The sequence below is a fragment of the Antedon mediterranea genome, chromosome 6 (genome assembly GCF_964355755.1).
Source record: "Antedon mediterranea chromosome 6, ecAntMedi1.1, whole genome shotgun sequence".
NCBI classification, from domain to species: domain Eukaryota; kingdom Metazoa; phylum Echinodermata; class Crinoidea; order Comatulida; family Antedonidae; genus Antedon; species Antedon mediterranea.
The window spans coordinates 16,246,649-16,266,795 of NC_092675.1; the positions used below are offsets into that span (position 1 = coordinate 16,246,649).

Here is a 20,147-nt window from a genome sequence, read left to right on the forward strand (position 1 = left end):
ATCAATGTTAATAAATATGTTTTAATTGAAACTGTTTTTATTTGCTTTTCTTCGTTTTTGAGTAAACTTTATAGCATAATTGTTGCCCTCTGTTGACGTTTATTCAGGTTTTAATAATAATTATTCTAAAGCATCCACTTTTTCGTCAGAACAATGGTAGAAAAGTTAATGCTAACACAAACGATGGTTTCCGTGGTTGGGTACAGGTAAGGTAGCAGTCAGTGACACATTTCCGTATTAGTTGATAAAAGGAAATAATATTATTTTCCTTAATTCAGTTTGCCTACCAGTTCCATTTTTCTAGATGTAAAGGTAACTTCCCTAAAAATGTATTCTATGAAGTAATTAGATAAAAATAACAGGAAAGAGTACTCAATACTGCGGCATGTGTCATGTCAATGATACATACAAAAGAGCTGTGAGGAAGTATTTATTTATCATTTGTGAAACATTCAGAACACCATCATGTTACATGGTCGTATCAAGTGGAACATTTGTATTGTCTTGCTTTCATTGCGCATTAAAGCACATCCAATGTAAGTAACATTATTTAACGATTGAGATCGTTCAAAATCTAAATTATTGGTTAATTCAATTCGATTTACTATAATGTAGTTTTATTACTTTTTTCCATAAAACTTTTATTTTATTTTTACGTGTTGTACGGTAACTCGATATTTTAACAATAGGAATAAAAGTGGGACGGTCACATATAATACCAACACGAAACTTTCTTTTGATTAAGACAAAACCTGTGATTTTACCTTGATTACGATGCTGTCATTAACTAATTGATTCAGCAATATTAAAGACAGGACATGTGTCATTAATAAGCGATATAATAACGGGTACGTTGTAATTTGTCAACTACTACCTTCGTACACTCAGTGACATTTCATGATTTGTTTCTTAATCTAAATTTAACTTGATTTAAAGAAAAATCTGAATTTCAAAGCTCAGGTACAGACATGAATTTTAAATATGCTATCTGGTTAATTGTACATAAATCAGATATTTGTAATAGAAATCAAGACGAAAAAACATGAATTTCCCTTAAAATGGTAAAATACAAAATTTGGCAAAATTCTGCTATAAACGACGTTTTCCAGTAGTTTTAACTAAACTTAAAAGTAGTTTAACCTAATGTAATAACATGTCTGGTAACTCCTTATAAGGTGAAAAAGATGGTGGATATACGGTGGATAATTTTTGCTATATCATAAATATATAAGTTGTATAAAAATACTAAAAAACATTTTTTACCACACCGTTTATTTTTCATATTTTTTTTAAAATGCCTCTTTATTTACAACATTTGTGTACAAAAGAATAGAGATTTTACTGTGTAATTTGAACTATTCACCCTCTGATAAGACAGTGCTTATTTTCAACAAGCTCGTGTAACACAAATAAAATCACAATAATTATAAAACATGGGAAACTATCGATTGATAATTATTGGAATGTATGATCAATAGAAATTTGTTGCCCGCACATGGCCTTCAATACAGTCCTCTCTACAGCATACATTACCAGATATAGGCCTACTATAACATATAGGCCTACTATTTTTATTTTATAACACCTTTTGTACGTAGGCATAGGTAATTCAAGTATTATATGTATATGTGCCATATATATATTTTTAACGTGATGTTACAACTACAATGAAATTCCTTTTCACAGTGATGCAAGGTGTGGTGATCTAAAGCATTGTTTTATAATATACCCACTCAACAATAATTGGCGTTACTATGACCCAATAGGCCTACCTGGAGATTGTCGAAACCTTGGTACGTAAAATAATATATTTCATTGGAGATTAGCAGCCTTCAAGATTTAAGCACACTTCTTATATTTTCTTAGACTTTAATGATTTAATCTAAATTAAAATTTATTAAAAGTGGATAACTCAACATCAATGAACGGTTGTTGACACACCTAATTCGTTCTTTTGTATTTTAGACAATTGTATTATATGTCTTCGTTCAATATTGAATTACCACCCACCCCTCCAACCACTTAGACACAAGATGGTGCACCCACCCATCATGGACAATGATCATTAAGGACCAAATTAGTATTTCTCTGTATCGTCACCAATAATTAAAATTAAGGCATGGTTTAAACAATAGTTGATTGATTTACTAATTTCATACACCCCAGTACTCCTTTTTATTTATAAATATTAAATACAACATTTTAATGTATACTTCTCATAGGAGGAACACCACCTTATTCAGCAAGTTCATACGTGCTGATGAGTTTATCTGAAGTGCAAACTCGTTCTGGATCATATATTGAAGGCGAATGTCTTAAAGCTGATGCAAAAATTGCCGAGATAAATAGCAATCAAGAATATAATCAACTGACAAAGAATATACTAAGCGTACTTGAATTTAGTAAGCAGAGTATATTTTTTATGAGAGTACAAGATCTACCAAAGGAAAATATTACGGATTCTTGTGGTCGGATTTCAGTTAAGAAAACCAGTCATAAAAATGAAATAACAGATGAAATAAACATTGTTGAAAATAGATGCCATCTACAACAAAATTTCAACTATTTAATTTGCGAGTCAATCAGTAAGTATATTTACAATATATAATGTAATATCAGGTATAAATATATGTCCATATATGGGCACAACACATTTTGTTGTCAAATAAAGTTTGATAGTGTAGACAGAGCTTTAGTTGTATTGAACAGAGATAAGTGGAGTGGTGAAGTAACATTTGAAACAGTAATCATGTTTTTTACGGAGCGAATATAGTGTTTTTATAGCTTGCATCACGTTTGATATACTCTGACGCAAAGCAAATCAGTTTTTACTTTTTCAACAATCACGATCACTGTATACAATAAAAATACTGTATCAATAATTTGCAGTTCTTGCTATCCATGTTGATTCAGAATGATACCGAACTAAAAGGCGAGGAATCCCCACTCTTGCGTTCTCGACCCTCATCCAGTGGTGGCGCCAGCGGGGGGGCTACGGGGGCTCTAGCCCCCTCGTCGGGGAGCCTAGCCCCCCGTCGGGGAACACGGGTACTTTTTGTCGGGGAATATAACATACAGTAAAAAACGTTCGCGTTCACTTCATATAGCTTCAGCGCCTAGAAAACCACGACGTTCCATTGACCGTGAAAGTACGTCAGAGGGCTATTATGCACTTTTATGCATTCATTATTGTCAGAGATCTAACTACTAAACAATAGCTAGTACGTACTTGTTTGGCGGTATCCCTTTGTACGAATCGTTCACCGTTGGGTCGAGACGCGTGATATCATGTTCCATCCAGGGACCAAAATGTGTAATGTAGTTATTTTCCAGGCGAAGTTTACCGACGGTTACCGAAGGGAACACGGGTACTTTTTGTCGGGGAATATAATATACAGTAAAAAACGTTCGCGTTCACTGGGTAGCTTCAGCGCCTAGAAAACCGCGACGTCTCATTGACCGTGAGAGTACGTCAGAGTGCTATTATGCAATTTATATGCATTCATTATTGCCAGCGATCTAACTTACTACTAAACATTAGCTAGGTACGCACTTGTCTGGCGGTATTCTATTGTACGAATCGTTCAACGTTGGGTCGAGACGCGTGATATCAAGTTCCATCCAGGGACCAAAATGTGTAATGTAGTTATTTTCCAGGCGAAGTTTACCGACGGTTCGGGTACTTTTTGTCGGGGAATATAATTCGTTCGCGTTCACTTCGTAGCTTCAGCGCCTAGAAAACCTCGACGTTTCATTGACCGTGAGAGTACGTCAGAGTGAAATTATGCACTTTATATGCATTCATTATTGCCAGCGATCTAAATTACTACTATAAACAATAGCTATAGGTACGCACTTGTCTGGCGGTATCCCTTTGTACGAATCGTTCAACGTTGGGTCGTGATATCATGTTCCATCCAGGGACCAAAATGTGTACTGTAGTTATTTTCCAGGCGAAGTTTACCGACGGTTACGTCGTGTACTGTGTCGACGTACGCTACACTAGTTACAGCAAAAACGAATTATGTTAATTGTTCGTATGTTCACCAATTTTTTAATTTACAAGTAACCTTCTGTACCGTGGGGCACATAAAATAAATATTATTACTAAACAAAAAAACATGCCATTTTCGCTTAGCCAACATCTTATTATAGCTAAGTTATTAAATTTTCAATGTCCTGTATGTCATGAATTTCTCACCACTCGGAAGTCCAGATGGTACGCAGGCATACACTTGGGAGGAATAAACTTATTTCCCCGACTGAAAAAGGTCTACGCTTGCGTTTTTTAAGCCTCTGGGCCTAATGTTTCCAAAGTATAAAATGCAATTTTTTGAAGACCTGCAGCTCTAGTTTTAAACATTTTCTTAGCTCAGCCCCAACAATAAAGCTGGTCATATTTCGAAGTACAAGAAGTGCATTTTCCGGGACCTAACATCTCTATTTTTTATTTCTTAGCTCAGTCACAACCATGATAGGGACTTATATATTTTGTTTCATGTTTTGAAGTATAATAAGTCCAATTTCCAGGACCTCCAACTCTATTTTTCTAAATTTTCTTTGAACTTTTATTTTTTAAATTGAAAAAGATGGATTGAAACAGTCATCGCGCATCGTTTTTTTGCACGCAGTATTTTATTTATGCATTATAAAAAATGGAAAAAATGGCTACCCTAAATCTGATTAAAATGACCTCAAATGACGCTAGAACGCGTTGCTTCCGGGGGCTTTACCCCCTCGACCCCCACCGGGGGCCCTTAGCGGCCCCCTGGCCCCCAGCCTTGTGATGCTCGCATAGCCCCCTCGTCGGGGAATGTAGCCCCCGCGTCGGGAAGATCCTGGCGCCACCCCTGCCCTCATCAGCGTAATCATGCTTAATTAATTACGATACAATTACATTTCTATAGGTTCTTCCTATGTTCCTGAGCCGACTACTATAACTCAGACGACACAACGCACAAATACTGCAAATGCAGTCGCCACTACATCACCCATCACGAGAATGTTCTCCACCACGTCCTTCACCGCCAACGTCCCAACGACCACCAACATAAACTTGACTACAAGTGGGACAATTACCCGGACAGAGAAAACATCTTTCATTCAATCGGAGATTCCACTAATAACAACAACCGATGATCCCATTAGTGATGATGATATGGCTATCTATATTGGGATACCTGTGTCACTAATTGTAGTTTTGGTAATGTGTACAGTGATGATCGGGTTTCTTGTTCAACGTCATAAAGAGAAACGGTAAGTGATTGTACCAGGGAAGAGTTAACAACAGGATACTGAGCTCCGGAGATCAAAGGGTTTATCCGTGGCAAGGCGACCTCAGTGTCGTGTTGTTATATTCATGCCTTGGTTCTACGTTACAGTATCGTTTTAGTCATTCTTTTTACTTGCTAAAGGTTAAGTTGTTTTACATTCTTGCAGTGGTGGCGCCAGCGGGGGGGGGGGGGGGAGCCTGTGAGTGTTGCCACACGAAATTTACACAGTCAATATCATCGTACTCGAGAATTGATATGATTAATGACAGGGGACACGATAATTACGCGAAAAATACTCAGTCAATGTCATCGTTCTCGAGGATATATACGATTTACGATCCTCGCAGCGGTAGTCATGTGATGCAGTTTCAACCAATCACGTTCGCGTATTTACATAGGCTATGTAATATTATGCACTATGCATTCATTATTGCCAGCGATCTAGCTATTAAACAGTAGCTAGGTACGTACGCACTTCTGGCGGTATCCCTTTGTACGAATCGTTCAACGTTGGGTCCAGACGCGTGATATCATGTTCCAAAATGTGTATTGTAGTTACTTTTCAGGCGAAGTTTACCGACGGTTACGTCGTGTACTGTGTGTCGACGTACGCTACACTACAGGAAAAACGAATTATGTTAATTGTTCGTATGTTCACAAATAAATGTTTTGATTTACAAGTAACCCTGTACCATGGGGCACTTAAAATATATATTTCATACATTACTAAACAAAAAAACATGCTATTTTCGCTTAGCCAACATCTTATTATAGCTAATAAGTTATTAAATTTTCAATGTCCTGTATGAACTTCTCATCACTCGGAAGTCCAGATGGACGTACGCACGCATACACTTGGGAAGTAGGCTATAAACTGATTTCCCCGACTAAAAGGTTCTACGCTTGCGGACGCACCCCACCTCCCCCTCTAAAATAAAGGCAAAACGGACCACTTTTTTTAAGCCTCTAGGCCCGATGTTTCCATAGTATAAGATGCAATTTTTTAAGACCTGCAGCTCTAGTTTTAAACATTTTCTTAGCTCAGCTCCAACCATAAAGCTGGTCATATTTCGAAGAATAATAAGTGCATTTTCCGGGACCTAACAGCTCTATTTTTCAAAAATGTCACAACCATTTTGTTTCTTGTTTTGAAGTATAATAAGTCCAATTTCCGGGACCTCCAACTCTATTTTTCTAAATTTTCTTAGCTCCATCCCAACCACGGTTGTCTGTTTCTGTAGACTTGTAATTTCGTTTCATAGTATCATTAATATGTATATAAATTAATTGCAACTTCCGGGGACCTAGCAGCTCTATTTTTCAAAATTTTCTTACAGATCAGCCCAAGGCACGCATTTACCATTTTTGCACCCCCAGACAGCAACCACCAGCATACGGTACGCCTATGCGATAAACAATATAGGCACACCTCTTCGCCTGTGGGTAGCCTTTACGTTTGCGTATATTAATTTTTCTAAGCTACAATTTACCCGATAAATATAGCCATATTTTGAACTTTTTTTTTTAAATTGAAAAATATGGATTGAAACAGTCATCATCGCGCATCGTGTTTTTGCACGCAGTATTTTATTTATGCATTATAAAAAATGGAAAAAGTGGCTACCCTAAATCTTATTAAAATGGCCTCAAATGACGCTAGAACGCGTTGCTTCCGGGGGCTTCGCCACCTGGACCCCACCGGGGGCCCTTGGCCCCCAGCCTAGTGATGCTCGCATAGCCCCCTCGTCCGGGAATGTAGCCCCCGCTTCTGGAAAATCCTGCCGCCACCGCTGCATTCTTGTGATAGTAATGTGTCATGTTGTGACATAATGGAAATGTATGTGACATTGTTTTAAATAATCACTGCCCATTATGTATTTGATCTGTATATGAATACTTTTGAAGATACTTAAAGTGGTACGAAACACACAAGATTTGTAAAATTTGTTATTTTACAGAAATAATTATGAATAGGCCTAACTAAGAAAGTAGTTTATAACGTTGTTGAAAATCTAGAATGCGCAATAAACACAGGTAATATTATATTCTGAGATTAATTACTTTAGGCATAAACTGAAATATTCTTTATCACATTTCTCTATTTGAATAGAAATTCAAGGCTTTCTCCATCAGTCAAACCTGAAACAAATATATATGCTGATGATGATCAGATAGGGCAATCGCCTGTGTCTTTGCACTTAGCCAGTGGAGTGGATCAAATTCATTTGAACAGTGAGAATGAACATGCTAATCGGCAACAAGTATCTAAGCCGAAACAAAATGTCAAGAATAATCAACTTAAAGATGCTACACATGTTTATTCACCACACAGTCCTCATGCTAGTGTAAATAACGAATGCGAGAGAAACGTTACCAAACAACCTCATATTGCCATGAAGCCACCGTCACGCACACCTTTTAAGAGTAGACCTAATTACGTTGAACAACAATCACGTAAGGTTCCTTCTATCTATGACGTTCCTGTGATCTCTAAAAATAAGAAAGACAGTGAAGACATTAACTCAAACTCAACGTGTGGAATAAATGGCACTAGAACAAGTGTTGATAGTCAAGAACATGGATGTGCACATCACTATGAAAATTATTTCGGTTGTATTAATCCGCTTAGATCTCCAACACATTATGACGTCCCACGGATATCCCATGAATATGAGAATATAGAGAGGCATAACAAATCAAACAAAGAGCATTACGATGCGCCAAGAGTACATAAAGCATGTGATGTTAAAGATAAAGAACAAACGATGTCAGATAATGAGTACGAATTATTTGATATAGGTGTCGATGATGATAATGAATCACACAAGGAAAGTGGGAATAAATACAAAAAAGGCAAATCTTCTAAAACTCCAAATGTAGTGGGCCTGCGATGCGATCGTGCATCTCAACATGGTGATGACCAGTTAGATCTCAATAGATCAGGACTATCTAACGAAAATGAAAACGCAAATAAAGAACAACCTGTTGATATTACAAACGCGTTTTATGAAGCACTTGAAACGGCTTTGAGTGAAAATATACAACCGAAGCCGAAGGAGGAAATTGCGACGAAAAATAAAAAAAGTAAACACAATATAGGCAAAAAAATAAAGGATAGTGATGCAAGCACCTACATGTCATACGATGCTGAACCTCAACAAAATCACCATTATCAAGATCTGGATAAATCTTCAATGACAATTATAAAGTTGCATTGAAGAATGGATAAAACATTACATTTCTTAAGGGGCGCCTAAAGTAAACATCGTAAAAATTGGTTGTTTTATGTATTGTTATGAGTAGGCATCGTAATATTAGGCCTATATTTAAAACGGGTGTCTAGAAAACTCAGATCTAGAAAACTCAGATCTCAGATATATCTGAGTTTTCTAGATTTATAAAACTCAGATATCTGGGTTTTCTAGATCTATAAAACTTAGATATCAAGATCTGAGTTTTCTAGTTCCAAAATGGAACTAGAAAGCCCAGATCGTATTTTCTTTATGATTTAAGCCATAAGCCACTTCTACATGTTATAATATTAGTAAAGCCTGGTTTCCATAAAATCGCTACACCGTGTCGCCGACTCAGCTGTCGCCGACAGAGCGTAGCGATTCTATGGAAACGCTAGAATTTATCGGGGATCTAGTACGCGAGCGCTACATATTCTTTGGTACACACGCATATACGATTCATCGCCGACAAAAATCGGCAAAGTTGAACATGGTTGAACTTTGCCGATTTGTCTGCGATGAATCGGGGAGACCTCCCCGATGCGCGTCGGCGACATCTGCGCGTGTAGCGATTTCAATGGAAACGGTGTAGCGATTTTATGGAAACCAGGCTTAAGAAAACTTTATCAGTTTTAATAATACTCTAGTATTTCAAATGACTTAGGCCTACCTTCTGATTAATATTAATGGAATGATCCAAATGACCTACCGACCAATCATTTGATGATCTGAGTTTTCTAGTTCCATTCTGGAACTAGAAAAGTCAGATATTGATATCTGAGTTTTCTAGATCTAGAAAACTCAGATATATCTGAGATCTGAGTGTTCCTAGATCTGAGTTTTCTAGACACCCATTTAAAACCGTATATATTTTCTTCGGGAAAAGATCACATTTTAATATTATGCGGAGAATTAAGTACCTGATCGCATGCGTGCAGGCTACGATCTTTAGTTTTAAAATGTATCTAACTAAAGCCTGTTTTCCTGTCGATCGATGAGTTGCGTTGAGTTTCGTTAAGTTGCGTTGAGTTTAAAATCGTTAAATATAAGGTTGAAAATAAAATAACGATGACGATGATCGAGCCGGATCGCTAATAATATGTTAATATAATAATTATATCAATTTGATTTGTTTTTAGATTGAAAAAAAAAAGAAAATGTATAATGATAGATAATTAAACAATATGGTTAAAAAATTGTTTCTAATTGGCAACAAAGGAAACTTGTTTCTACATTTAAAATGCACCTCTTTCTCTCGTTCATTTTCCCTGGCAGCCCTCCTATTTTCTTAATATTCTTCTGCAAATTTGCTGTACATAGGCAATGTTGTTTTAATTGATATTATTCAGAAAAGAAAAATAAACGTTAATCTGCTTTTACTGAATTGAAATACGAGGAAATTAAAAACAGCAGTATTACCTTTACCAAATGATCTTATAATGATGTTAATTATTGTACTATATTTCCATTTTAATTAAATGAGGCAGAAAATCCGTAGATTTCGACGTCTTCTATTTCCTCAGTTATGCATTTTTACTTGTTTAAAACAATTAATATTATTACATTTTCCATTTATATTAAAATCAGTTACCTCTGCACCACAGTTGTATTTCTAGTACATACAGCTTATTAACAAGAAATTCGTTTAGTCAGAAATGAATTGTAGCGATACATTTGAATATGTGTTTTATTTTCCTGACTGACATTAAATGACAATTAAAGATGTATTGTGCCACAAAAACAGAAAAACTGCAGATTAATTACAAAAAAAAAGTAGGCCTACTTTGAATAGGCCATTTCACCGTTTATACAGAATTAATCACTTCCGTTAACAAAAATTTAAAAAAAAAACAATGTTTAATTTCACTTCAAAAAGACAAAATAAACGGGTAAATTCAACTAAATGACTTCCAGCCAATTTGACTGTGTGTTTTGCTTTTATACAATAAAAACATTTCCGATCCAATTATTGATTTTTAAAAAGCTGTCTACACTCAAACTTTATGTGAAAAAAAAATGTCCCATATGGACATGATGATGTCATATTATCACTACCATATTTGGGCGTATCACCAACATATTTGAGCACATCACACCATTTTTATGAAACTATTTTCATAGTAGTAAGTGTAGACAGAGCTTGAAGCTTAATGGTTCCCACTAGAGGACTCATCTTGAATTAAATTAATCCATGGACGCATGAAACACAAGTAAATATTAAACGATGAATGTATTCGATTGCGTGTCATTAGGTCAACTCGCTTGCGTTGCGCTTACGTCGTTGCGTTGCGTCCTAGTGTGGGAACCACGCTTTATAGTGCAATAATAATTCTGAATTAAAGATATATGTAGGTAGGCTAATGAATTGGTTTTTTTTGTTGAACATGCTATTTTAATGTCCCTTAGTTATACATTTTTACCAAAGATTGGATGAAAATACAATATTTACATGATAAAAAAATGACGCTTATTTGAAGCTAAAAAAAGGCTCATTTAATATTTTCTTTAATAAATATTAGGAGCTAACTAGGCCTAAACTTAATTGCCTAGCACATCACATTCACATTCATGATATCAATAATCCCATTAGCTATATACTGTTTTATCCCAAATTTATGAAACGTCTATTTTCCTTTCCAATATAATTAAATTATATTAAATAGTAAATATTGAAATATGATTGGCGTTTGACCTACCTAACTTAGACATCTAGGTCAAAAGTCGGGAAGCCACTGCCCACTACTATGAATAATCGTGAACACATTTACAATTTATTGACGATACAATCAATATTTATTTATAAGATTTTGATATATATTAGATTGTAATTATTGATTTATCAAAGTTGAAGTTGAATAGATAAACATGTTTTTGAACGACTAATATATAAAGTACCGAAACTACATAGTGTTATTCTCCCCGGAATTATTCCCGCAAGATGGCGACGTAGTGTAGAAGTTGGGAGTATTATGCGTGGGAGACACAGTTAAAACAATTTTTCGTGTAAATACGATATTAATTGTAAGTTTTAAGGTGCTACCCCATTTGCTGTATATATTTTCATAATGGAACCAAGTGAAGAACGTGTAAATACTCTTGTTAACATGGGGTTTTCTAACGTAGAACAAGTTAGGCGGGCACTGAAATTGAGTCATGACGATGTTAACGAGGCAGTGGCCATCCTCACAAACGAGCATTCGACCAATTCATTTGATACCCTGGATGATATTGAAATGAAGGATATGGACGGTGGTCGCTCTAATGTTCATTACGGTCCAGATCCACCCCCTCCTTCGTACGATGAAGCTGTAGAACCAATCGAGGTATATGTTCATACATTTTCTGAGGAAAATACTTCCTGTTTTTATTTACAGTAATTAAATTAAATTGTAAACGATGAGCATGCTACTTCCATCCATAAATCCATACTACTTTCTAGGCCTAGGCCTAATTACTATACTTTACTAGGCCTAGCCTAGACCTGGTTGTGGTCCTATAAGGCTATGCTACTCTTCTAGTAGTAGCCTAGGCTAGTACTAGGCCTAGCCCTACTAGTAGTAGTAGAGGGTGTGTCGAAAGCGAAGACCTCGAAAGCAAAGATCGAAGACCTCGAAAGTGAAGACCCTACGAAATGGTAGTGTGCACAAAATCCGACCAAAATCATACAAAATCATGATAACACCTTGAATTTACAGATTCTAAAAAAATATTTCGATTTTAATCGTTATGTTATCAAAAAACATGACTTTATCTATGAACAAGCTTACGTGTTTTCGCCAATGGAGTTAGGCCTAATATGTGATATGGTTTTACGAACAAACATGCTATTTGCAAGGCGACGGACGCACAAGAAGGACATCGCACATACTGTAGCATTGAATTGAATATAATTATTAATATATATTAATATATTAATTAATATAGTATTACTACGGTACCGATAACTTTATGTCACACGTCGCCTACAATTTAAAACCATAGCCAATTGTAGTATAGAAAAGTATAGAAATAAACTACAGTAAGTAAATTGTAAGAAGTAAAGGATTGCGATAGGCATATTTAGGCTAATTTTAGAGCCTATATAAAAAGTGTCCGTATCATAGATTTTACACTTGTTTTTAAAAATGTTATACGCGTGAATACAAATTAGAGATCCTTTTGTTTTTTGCATTTAAATATGTTGATATATGTTTATTATCTATAATTAATCGGGAGACTGTTGAATAGTCGTCTCATCCACAAGCCTGTGAGATAGAAGGTTGGGGGTTAGAGTGGTTAAGCCCGATAAAAATTCACCATCACTTTATAGAGAGTATCTCTTTTTGTATTTACCACGGGCAATGCTTGAAAACAAAAGTCAGTTTCTTTTTTTTTACCGTTTGATGATGAGGACAATTGTGGTTGGCGGAACTGGAACTTCATTAAGCTTGGCTCCCACTAGAACGTAACACAAGGACGTAAACGCAACGCAAGCGTTTTAACCAATGACAAGCGAAGTTATAGACAGTTGGCAATCACAAGCGAATAAGCCATCGCTTGTGATTGGTCAATTCACTTGCGTTGCGTTACGTCCTTGCGTTGCGTCGCTAGTGGGAACCACGCTTTAAACATGTATTTTGACAGTCGGTAAACGTAATACCGATATATAAACACCCGTTTTAAAAATAATTAAACGTGAACACACTATCGTCACTTTACATTGCAACCGTAACAAAATCGGCAACTTTTTAAGCGAATATTTTTTTATTTCAATCTTTGTTTTGAATGGCTTTTGTGAACTTTGACATAATGGCATAATTAAATGTTATTCGGAATTATGGAAGCCGTGAAACAGATGATGTGTCGCAGGAAATGATCGATTTATAATCAAAATTTATAGAGCGCTGATGCCTATTATCATTCGTTCTTTTTAGCTTTTTGTCAAATCATAATTTGAATATATTCTGTCAAATTTGGCCCGGGAAAAGTGCGCCTTCAGAACAAACTTGCGTGTCATTACAAGTGGGAACCGACGACGAAAGCACGGTCCATAGACGTGTTCAACACTTCTGCTTTACGTTCGTCATAATGATTCTCGATCGTAAGAAGAGGGGATGCAAAATAGATAGAAGAGTATTTTCTTATGTTGCTCGCGTCAATACGATACAGTACATTGCGGCAGGATGTTTTTGTTTAGTGGTTCGTTGGTTAATGAAATATTTGTTTTACTTTTTATATTTTTCTTCTTTACATAGTACTGTCGCTTCACCAACCACTAACCGATACTGATAATATCATTTGTCCATTATGAATACATTAGAAAAACATTTTTAAACTGGTGAATAATTAAATCAGCAATAGTTTACTGTAGTATAGGCCTACAATGGGGAAAATGTAAAAGTTTAAAATACTGTACAGAATGACTAAAGGAAAATAAATATCTTATTGTATTTAATCATATTTTTAGACAACAGGCAAATATTATAGATAATAAATATATATCAACATATTTAAATGAAAAAAAAGGATCTCTAAGTTGTATTCACGCGTATAACATTTTTAAAAACAAGTGTAAAATCTATGATAAGGACACTTTTTATATAGGCTCTAAAATTAGCCTAAATATATGCCTATCGCAATCCTTTACTTCTTACAATTTACTTACTATAGTTTATTTCTATACTTTTCTATACAATTGGCTATGGTTTTAAATTGTAGGCGACGTGTGACATAAAGTTATCGGAACCGTAGTAATACTGTATTAATTAATATTGCATTCAATTCAATGCTACAGTATGTGCGATGTCCTTGTGCGTCCGTCGCCTTGCAAATAGCGCGATGTGTTTGTTCGTAAAACCATATCACATATTTTAACTCCATTGGCGAAAACGCGTGAGCTTGTTCATAGATAAAGTCATGTTTTTTGATAACATAACGATTAAAATTGAAATCTTTTTTTAGAATCTGTAAATTCAAGGTGTTATCACGATTTTGTATGATTTTGGTCAGATTTTGTGCACACTACCATTTCGTAGGGTCTTCGCTTTCTAGGTCTTCGGTCTTCGATCTTCGCTTTCGAGGTCTTCGCTTTCGACACACCCTAGTAGTAGACCTACCTGGCTAAGACTAAGACTAAAGAGGCATAATGAGGTCTTTTAGGACTGTGTAGCTTAGGCCTGTGGGCCTACTACTAACTAGTCGAGAACATTTTTTTGGTCATGATTTGACTTGTGGTATTTTCGATTTACAAAAAAAACAATGGGCCACAAGATAAAGAGTAGAAAGTAAGACGATGGTAAATAAAGCCATCCTAACTCTCATACTCGATAAAGACAATGCTGAAAACAGGGGCGCGGTTACCAATACATATAATCTCAATAAATAGATATGATAAAAGTAGTTTAATTTTATCTTAGCTGCCAAAAGGGGAGCACACTCCTCTAGCGCTCCCCCCGCCAACTAATACCCCATTTATCCTTTTAAAAAAATGGCTGAGACTGTGAGAGTAAAAAGACATAATCAAAAACATACAGTATTTAATAAGAGCACTCTATACCGTACAAAATGCCTAAAAGTTCATTTTATCGTGATTACATCTTGTCACCCCCACCCCCCTATTTTTACAGTAAGGCCCATCATATTTTTAGTAATCTACAATAATAAGACACTCTACAGTAATACTACTCTATAGTACCGTAATAGAAATGAGATTTTATGATATTCTATTGTTTATAAAGTGAAAGTTGAAAGTGAGTGTGCTGTTGCTTGATAATAACAGTTTTATTTATATTTTGCCCCGAACATTATATTGATTTTTAGGATGAAGAACCAAGTACGTCTGCTAGCAGTTTAAGTAAATGTGAAGAAGAAAGCCTGGAGTTTCCAACCACTAACCTGTATGAACTTGAAGGAAGAGTTTTTACAGAGCAGTGGTCTATACCTTACAAAAAAGATGAATCCTTAGGGAAATGCCTTGTTGCAGCCACCAGACTGGCCAGAGAAGGTAAATGTGAGGCAATGAGCAGATGATGTGACAAATTCTAATATCTTTAGGCACATGTGGCCAAGGATTACCAATAGATGAATCACTGTCCTATAAAAGAGGTGGTAATCCAGGCCTTGTCTTTTAAAGTTTTTTTAAACTGCCCTTGAGGAGTGCGATTTACAACACGCTTAATTTGGTAAACTTCTACACACCGAAATACAAACAGCACACCTACAGTACAGCACCCCTGAATGTATTGAGGAGTGCAATTTGTAGCACACCTATAATTTTCAAAAGCAAGGCCTGTAATCCCTCTGATACAGGGGCTATTTTGCGAACCAGTTCACCGGGGTAATCCCTAGTCGTCTCGAATGATGGACTGGGTTCTTTAACACTGGACCTTTATTATAGTTCTTATCCGAGAAGACTTGTTCCACCACCAGAACTAGGAGCAAGACGGCCTCGAATCCATGCCGATTTTGTTTGCTGTTTAGACACATCTTCATAGTGTGCATGGCTTCAGCAATACATTCCCAATCAGTACTATATTGGAACTTTTGCTACAGGGCCTAGGCTATATTGGTGCTGTTTTGCAGGGCCTGCAATGTCGACATGTCTATGACCACCACATACATTGGTGATGCAGGGCTTAAAATTTAAAAGTAGCTACTTTAAACCCACTACAGACATATGCTGTTGTCCAGTAACCTGAAAAGACAAAACACTTTAGTTTAATCCTAAATTTTTACCTTATAAACTACTATTTTTGCTTGGAGTAGTCGGTACCTTATTTCTTTGTATGAATGTTTAGGCTTATGAATTTATTTTCCAGATATATGTTAATGAAAATAAATGTTAACTTCTCTATCATAGGAAAACTACAGCAGGATGAAAATTGTGTTCGTTTTGTGGAAAGATGCATGCCGGAAGCATTTCGTAAGCTGATGACATCAAGTGCTGTCCAAAGATGGGGTCCTGATATCCAGGAGGGCATATACTCCATGTTACAACTACTTGTTGAGTTAATAGCAGTAAGACTGCAGCATCCCCCTGTGCCTACTGCAATGTTACCATCATTATTGTTGGTAAGTTTAATTTGACAAAAAATGTGTGATGTGTTCAAATTTGGTAGTGATATGCCCAAATATGGTAGTGATATGCCCAAATATGGTAGTGATAATGTCATCATCATGTCCATATATGTGCTCATAGTTTGATAGTGTAGCTTAGCTTAATACATATTTAGGTAAGCAAGTCACCTCGCGCTAGAATTTAATCAATCACTTGGTAAAGAAAATTTAAATGATCATAGCACAAACCTGAAATTTTAGTTTCTCATTTTTTAATGCATATTAAAAAGCTAGTTAAAATGCTATGTATGTCAGCTTGATTTGAATTTTCAGTAATTTTTCTCCTCATCACTTTATTTCCTCTTCATCACTTTGTTTTCTCCTCATCACTTTATTTCCTCCTCATCACTTTACTTTCTCCTCATCACTTTATTTCCTCATCATAACTTTATTTCCTCCTTATGACTTTATTTTCTCCTCATCGCATTATTTTCTCATCGCTTTATTTCCTCCTCATCACTTTCTTTCCTCCTCATCACTTTCTTTCCTCCTCATCACTTTCTTTCCTCCTCATCACTTTCTTTCCTCCTCATCACTTTCTTTCCTCCTCATCACTTTCTTTCCTCCTCATCACTTTCTTTCCTCCTCATCACTTTCTTTCCTCATCATCACTTTATTTCCTCATCATCACTTTATTTCCTCCTTATGACTTTATTTTCTCCTCATCACATTATTTTCTCCTCATCGCTTTATTTCCTCCTCATCCCTTTCTTTCCTCATCACTTTATTTCCTCCTCATCACTTTCTTTCCTCATCACTTTCTTTCCTCCTCATCACTTTCTTTCCTCCTCATCACTTTCTTTCCTCCTCATCACTTTATTTCCTCATCATCACTTTATTTCCTCATCATCACTTTATTTCCTCCTTATGACTTTATTTTCTCCTCATCACATTATTTTCTCCTCATCGCTTTATTTCCTCCTCATCCCTTTCTTTCCTCATCACTTTATTTCCTCCTCATCACTTTCTTTCCTCATCACTTTCTTTCCTCCTCATCACTTTCTTTCCTCCTTGTCACTTCCTTTCCTCCTCATCACTTTCTTTCCTCCTCATCACTTTATTTCCTCCTCATCACTTTATTTCCTCCTCATCACTTTCTTTCCTCCTCATCACTTTCTTTCCTCCTCATCACTTTCTTTCCTTCTCATCACTTTCTTTCCTTCTCATCACTTTCTTTCCTTCTCATCACTTTCTTTCCTCCTCATCACTTTCTTTCCTCCTCATCACTTTCTTTCCTCCTCATCACTTTCTTTCCTCCTCATCACTTTATTTCCTCCTCATCACTTTATTTCCTCCTCATCACTTTCTTTCCTCCTCATCACTTTCTTTCCTCCTCATCACTTTCTTTCCTTCTCATCACTTTCTTTCCTTCTCATCACTTTATTTCCTCCTCATCACTTTCTTTCCTCCTTATCACTTTCTTTCCTCCTCATCACTTTCTTTCCTCCTCATCACTTTCTTTCCTCCTCATCACTTTCTTTCCTCCTCATCACTTTATTTCCTCCTCATCACTTTATTTCCTCCTCATCACTTTCTTTCCTCCTCATCACTTTCTTTCCTCCTCATCACTTTCTTTCCTCCTCATCACTTTCTTTCCTCCTCATCACTTTCTTTCCTTCTCATCACTTTATTTCCTCCTCATCACTTTCCTCCTCATCACTTTATTTTCTTCTCATCACTTTATTTCCTCCTCATCACTTTATAACCTCCTCATCACTTTCTTTCCTCCTCATCACTTTCTGTTCTCATTACTTCCTGTTAATGAATCTTCATCACAATTGTTATCATATATGATCAATCACCATCCCTTATTTGGTATTTTGATTAATCATTTATTGTTTTTTATTACATCAGGCTTTTAATTTGGAATGCGAGTTTCATTGTAAGAATAGAATGAAGAAAGCAGACAGGCTTCACTATGAAGAAATATTTGGAGTCAACCAAACCTATGCTGTCAGTCCACCTTACAATACATATAAAGACCCATGTGGCTGGCTAGTCAACCTCGTTAATAAGGTAATAGTATTCAGTAGAACCACTCTTTTTCGGAGACCCCTATCAAATATGTTTTAAAATATTGCAAGTGATAAAATGTGTAGAAAGCGATATAATGTGTAGAGTGCAGTTTGGTGCAATGGTATACAAATAATGAATGTCTATGAGTGTGAAGGTACAAATAGTTTTAAGAGGTAAAAGATGAAAGGTTATATTTTCTTGAGGCGATAGCCGATTGAGAATATAACGTTTTATCACCATTCAATGTGGAGCGATTGATATTATTACAATAATTATAGATTATGTAATAAGGGATATTGAACTAGCAAGTGAGATGTGGTAGACCTTTAATCAGAATAAATATATACAGGGCTTTATAGAGTACTAATGTACCTATAGCCAACAAAGTTCTCCTAGATTATTGATAAGCAGATTTTTTTTTAAATGTTGCTAGTACAAAATGTACACTATTTAACCATCTATGCTTTAATTATTCAAATTTGAGAATATTTATATTACAAAACATTTGATACTATATATTTTTTTTTTTAAGTTTGCTGAAAATGGTGGCATTGAACAGATTAAAGCATGTATTATTGAACCATCAGAAGAAGTAGATGCCTGTGTAAGTGTACCTGGAATCAATTTCATTTGTATTTTTTATTAATAAATTTAGGATCTTGGTAGGTTAAGTTAATATACAAATAATTAATGTTTATGAGTGCGATGGTACAAATAATTTCATGCGTTGAAAGAGGAAATGAAAATATAATTTTATATTATAGCCTATGTAATACATGATGAACGTGATTGGTTGAAACTGCATCACATGACTACCGCTCCGAGGATCGTAATTCTTATATGTCCTGTATCTGTATAATATTTCTCTAAATTAAATTATTTGTACTACCGCACAAATATAATACCACAATACAATACCATAACTTTCTAGGTCGGAACAGACCCAAAATGATTTGGAATAGATCATGATTATACAGTTTTTTTAAATATGGTTTGAAATTACGGAAGTGAATGTCTAATTGGAACATATTTTACTGAAATAAACTGTAGTAGGTTTTTCCATGGAGGAACCATGGTTTTTCCAATACATGTATTTGTTAAGGAGATTGTTTATGATATTTCCTTATTATAGTACACAAGGTTGAGTACACTTTAGACATGCAATTGAACTAAATCATAGGTCAACATTATATTTCAATTTTCAATGCATATAGGTTGTTTCAAAGTCACATAGCTAATTAAAGAAAATATGTGTACAGTGTACTGTTATTAAAAAGAAGTACATTATGTGGTTACTGGTTTATTTTTCAAAATACATTGGTATCATGGAGTATACATGCTTAAGTGTAAAAATTCCAATTCTACTTTTATATGATTAAAGATGTATTGTCTCTCAAAAACTAAAAAGAAAAAAGACATTAAATAGTCCATATCACAGTTTTTATAAAGCAAAACGACTTATAAAAGGACAAAATAAAAAGGATAAAATTGACTTCTAGTCAATTTTAATATGTTTTGCTTTAAATTACAG

At 35.4% G+C, this 20,147-nt stretch overlaps 1 protein-coding gene across 1 annotated transcript in view; it reads left to right on the plus strand.

Annotated features, from left to right (window-relative positions):
- The first annotated feature begins 11,451 nt into the window (after nucleotides 1-11,451).
- LOC140052208 (ubiquitin carboxyl-terminal hydrolase 24-like) overlaps nucleotides 11,452-20,147 on the plus strand; it is a 45,099-nt gene continuing 36,403 nt past the window's right edge. The window contains exons 1-5 of the mRNA XM_072097662.1: nucleotides 11,452-11,829; nucleotides 15,305-15,488; nucleotides 16,344-16,555; nucleotides 18,455-18,616; nucleotides 19,149-19,220. Coding sequence (XP_071953763.1) covers nucleotides 11,572-11,829; nucleotides 15,305-15,488; nucleotides 16,344-16,555; nucleotides 18,455-18,616; nucleotides 19,149-19,220 — 888 coding nt within the window. The 5' untranslated portion in view covers nucleotides 11,452-11,571. The remainder of the gene's footprint in view (nucleotides 11,830-15,304; nucleotides 15,489-16,343; nucleotides 16,556-18,454; nucleotides 18,617-19,148; nucleotides 19,221-20,147) is intronic.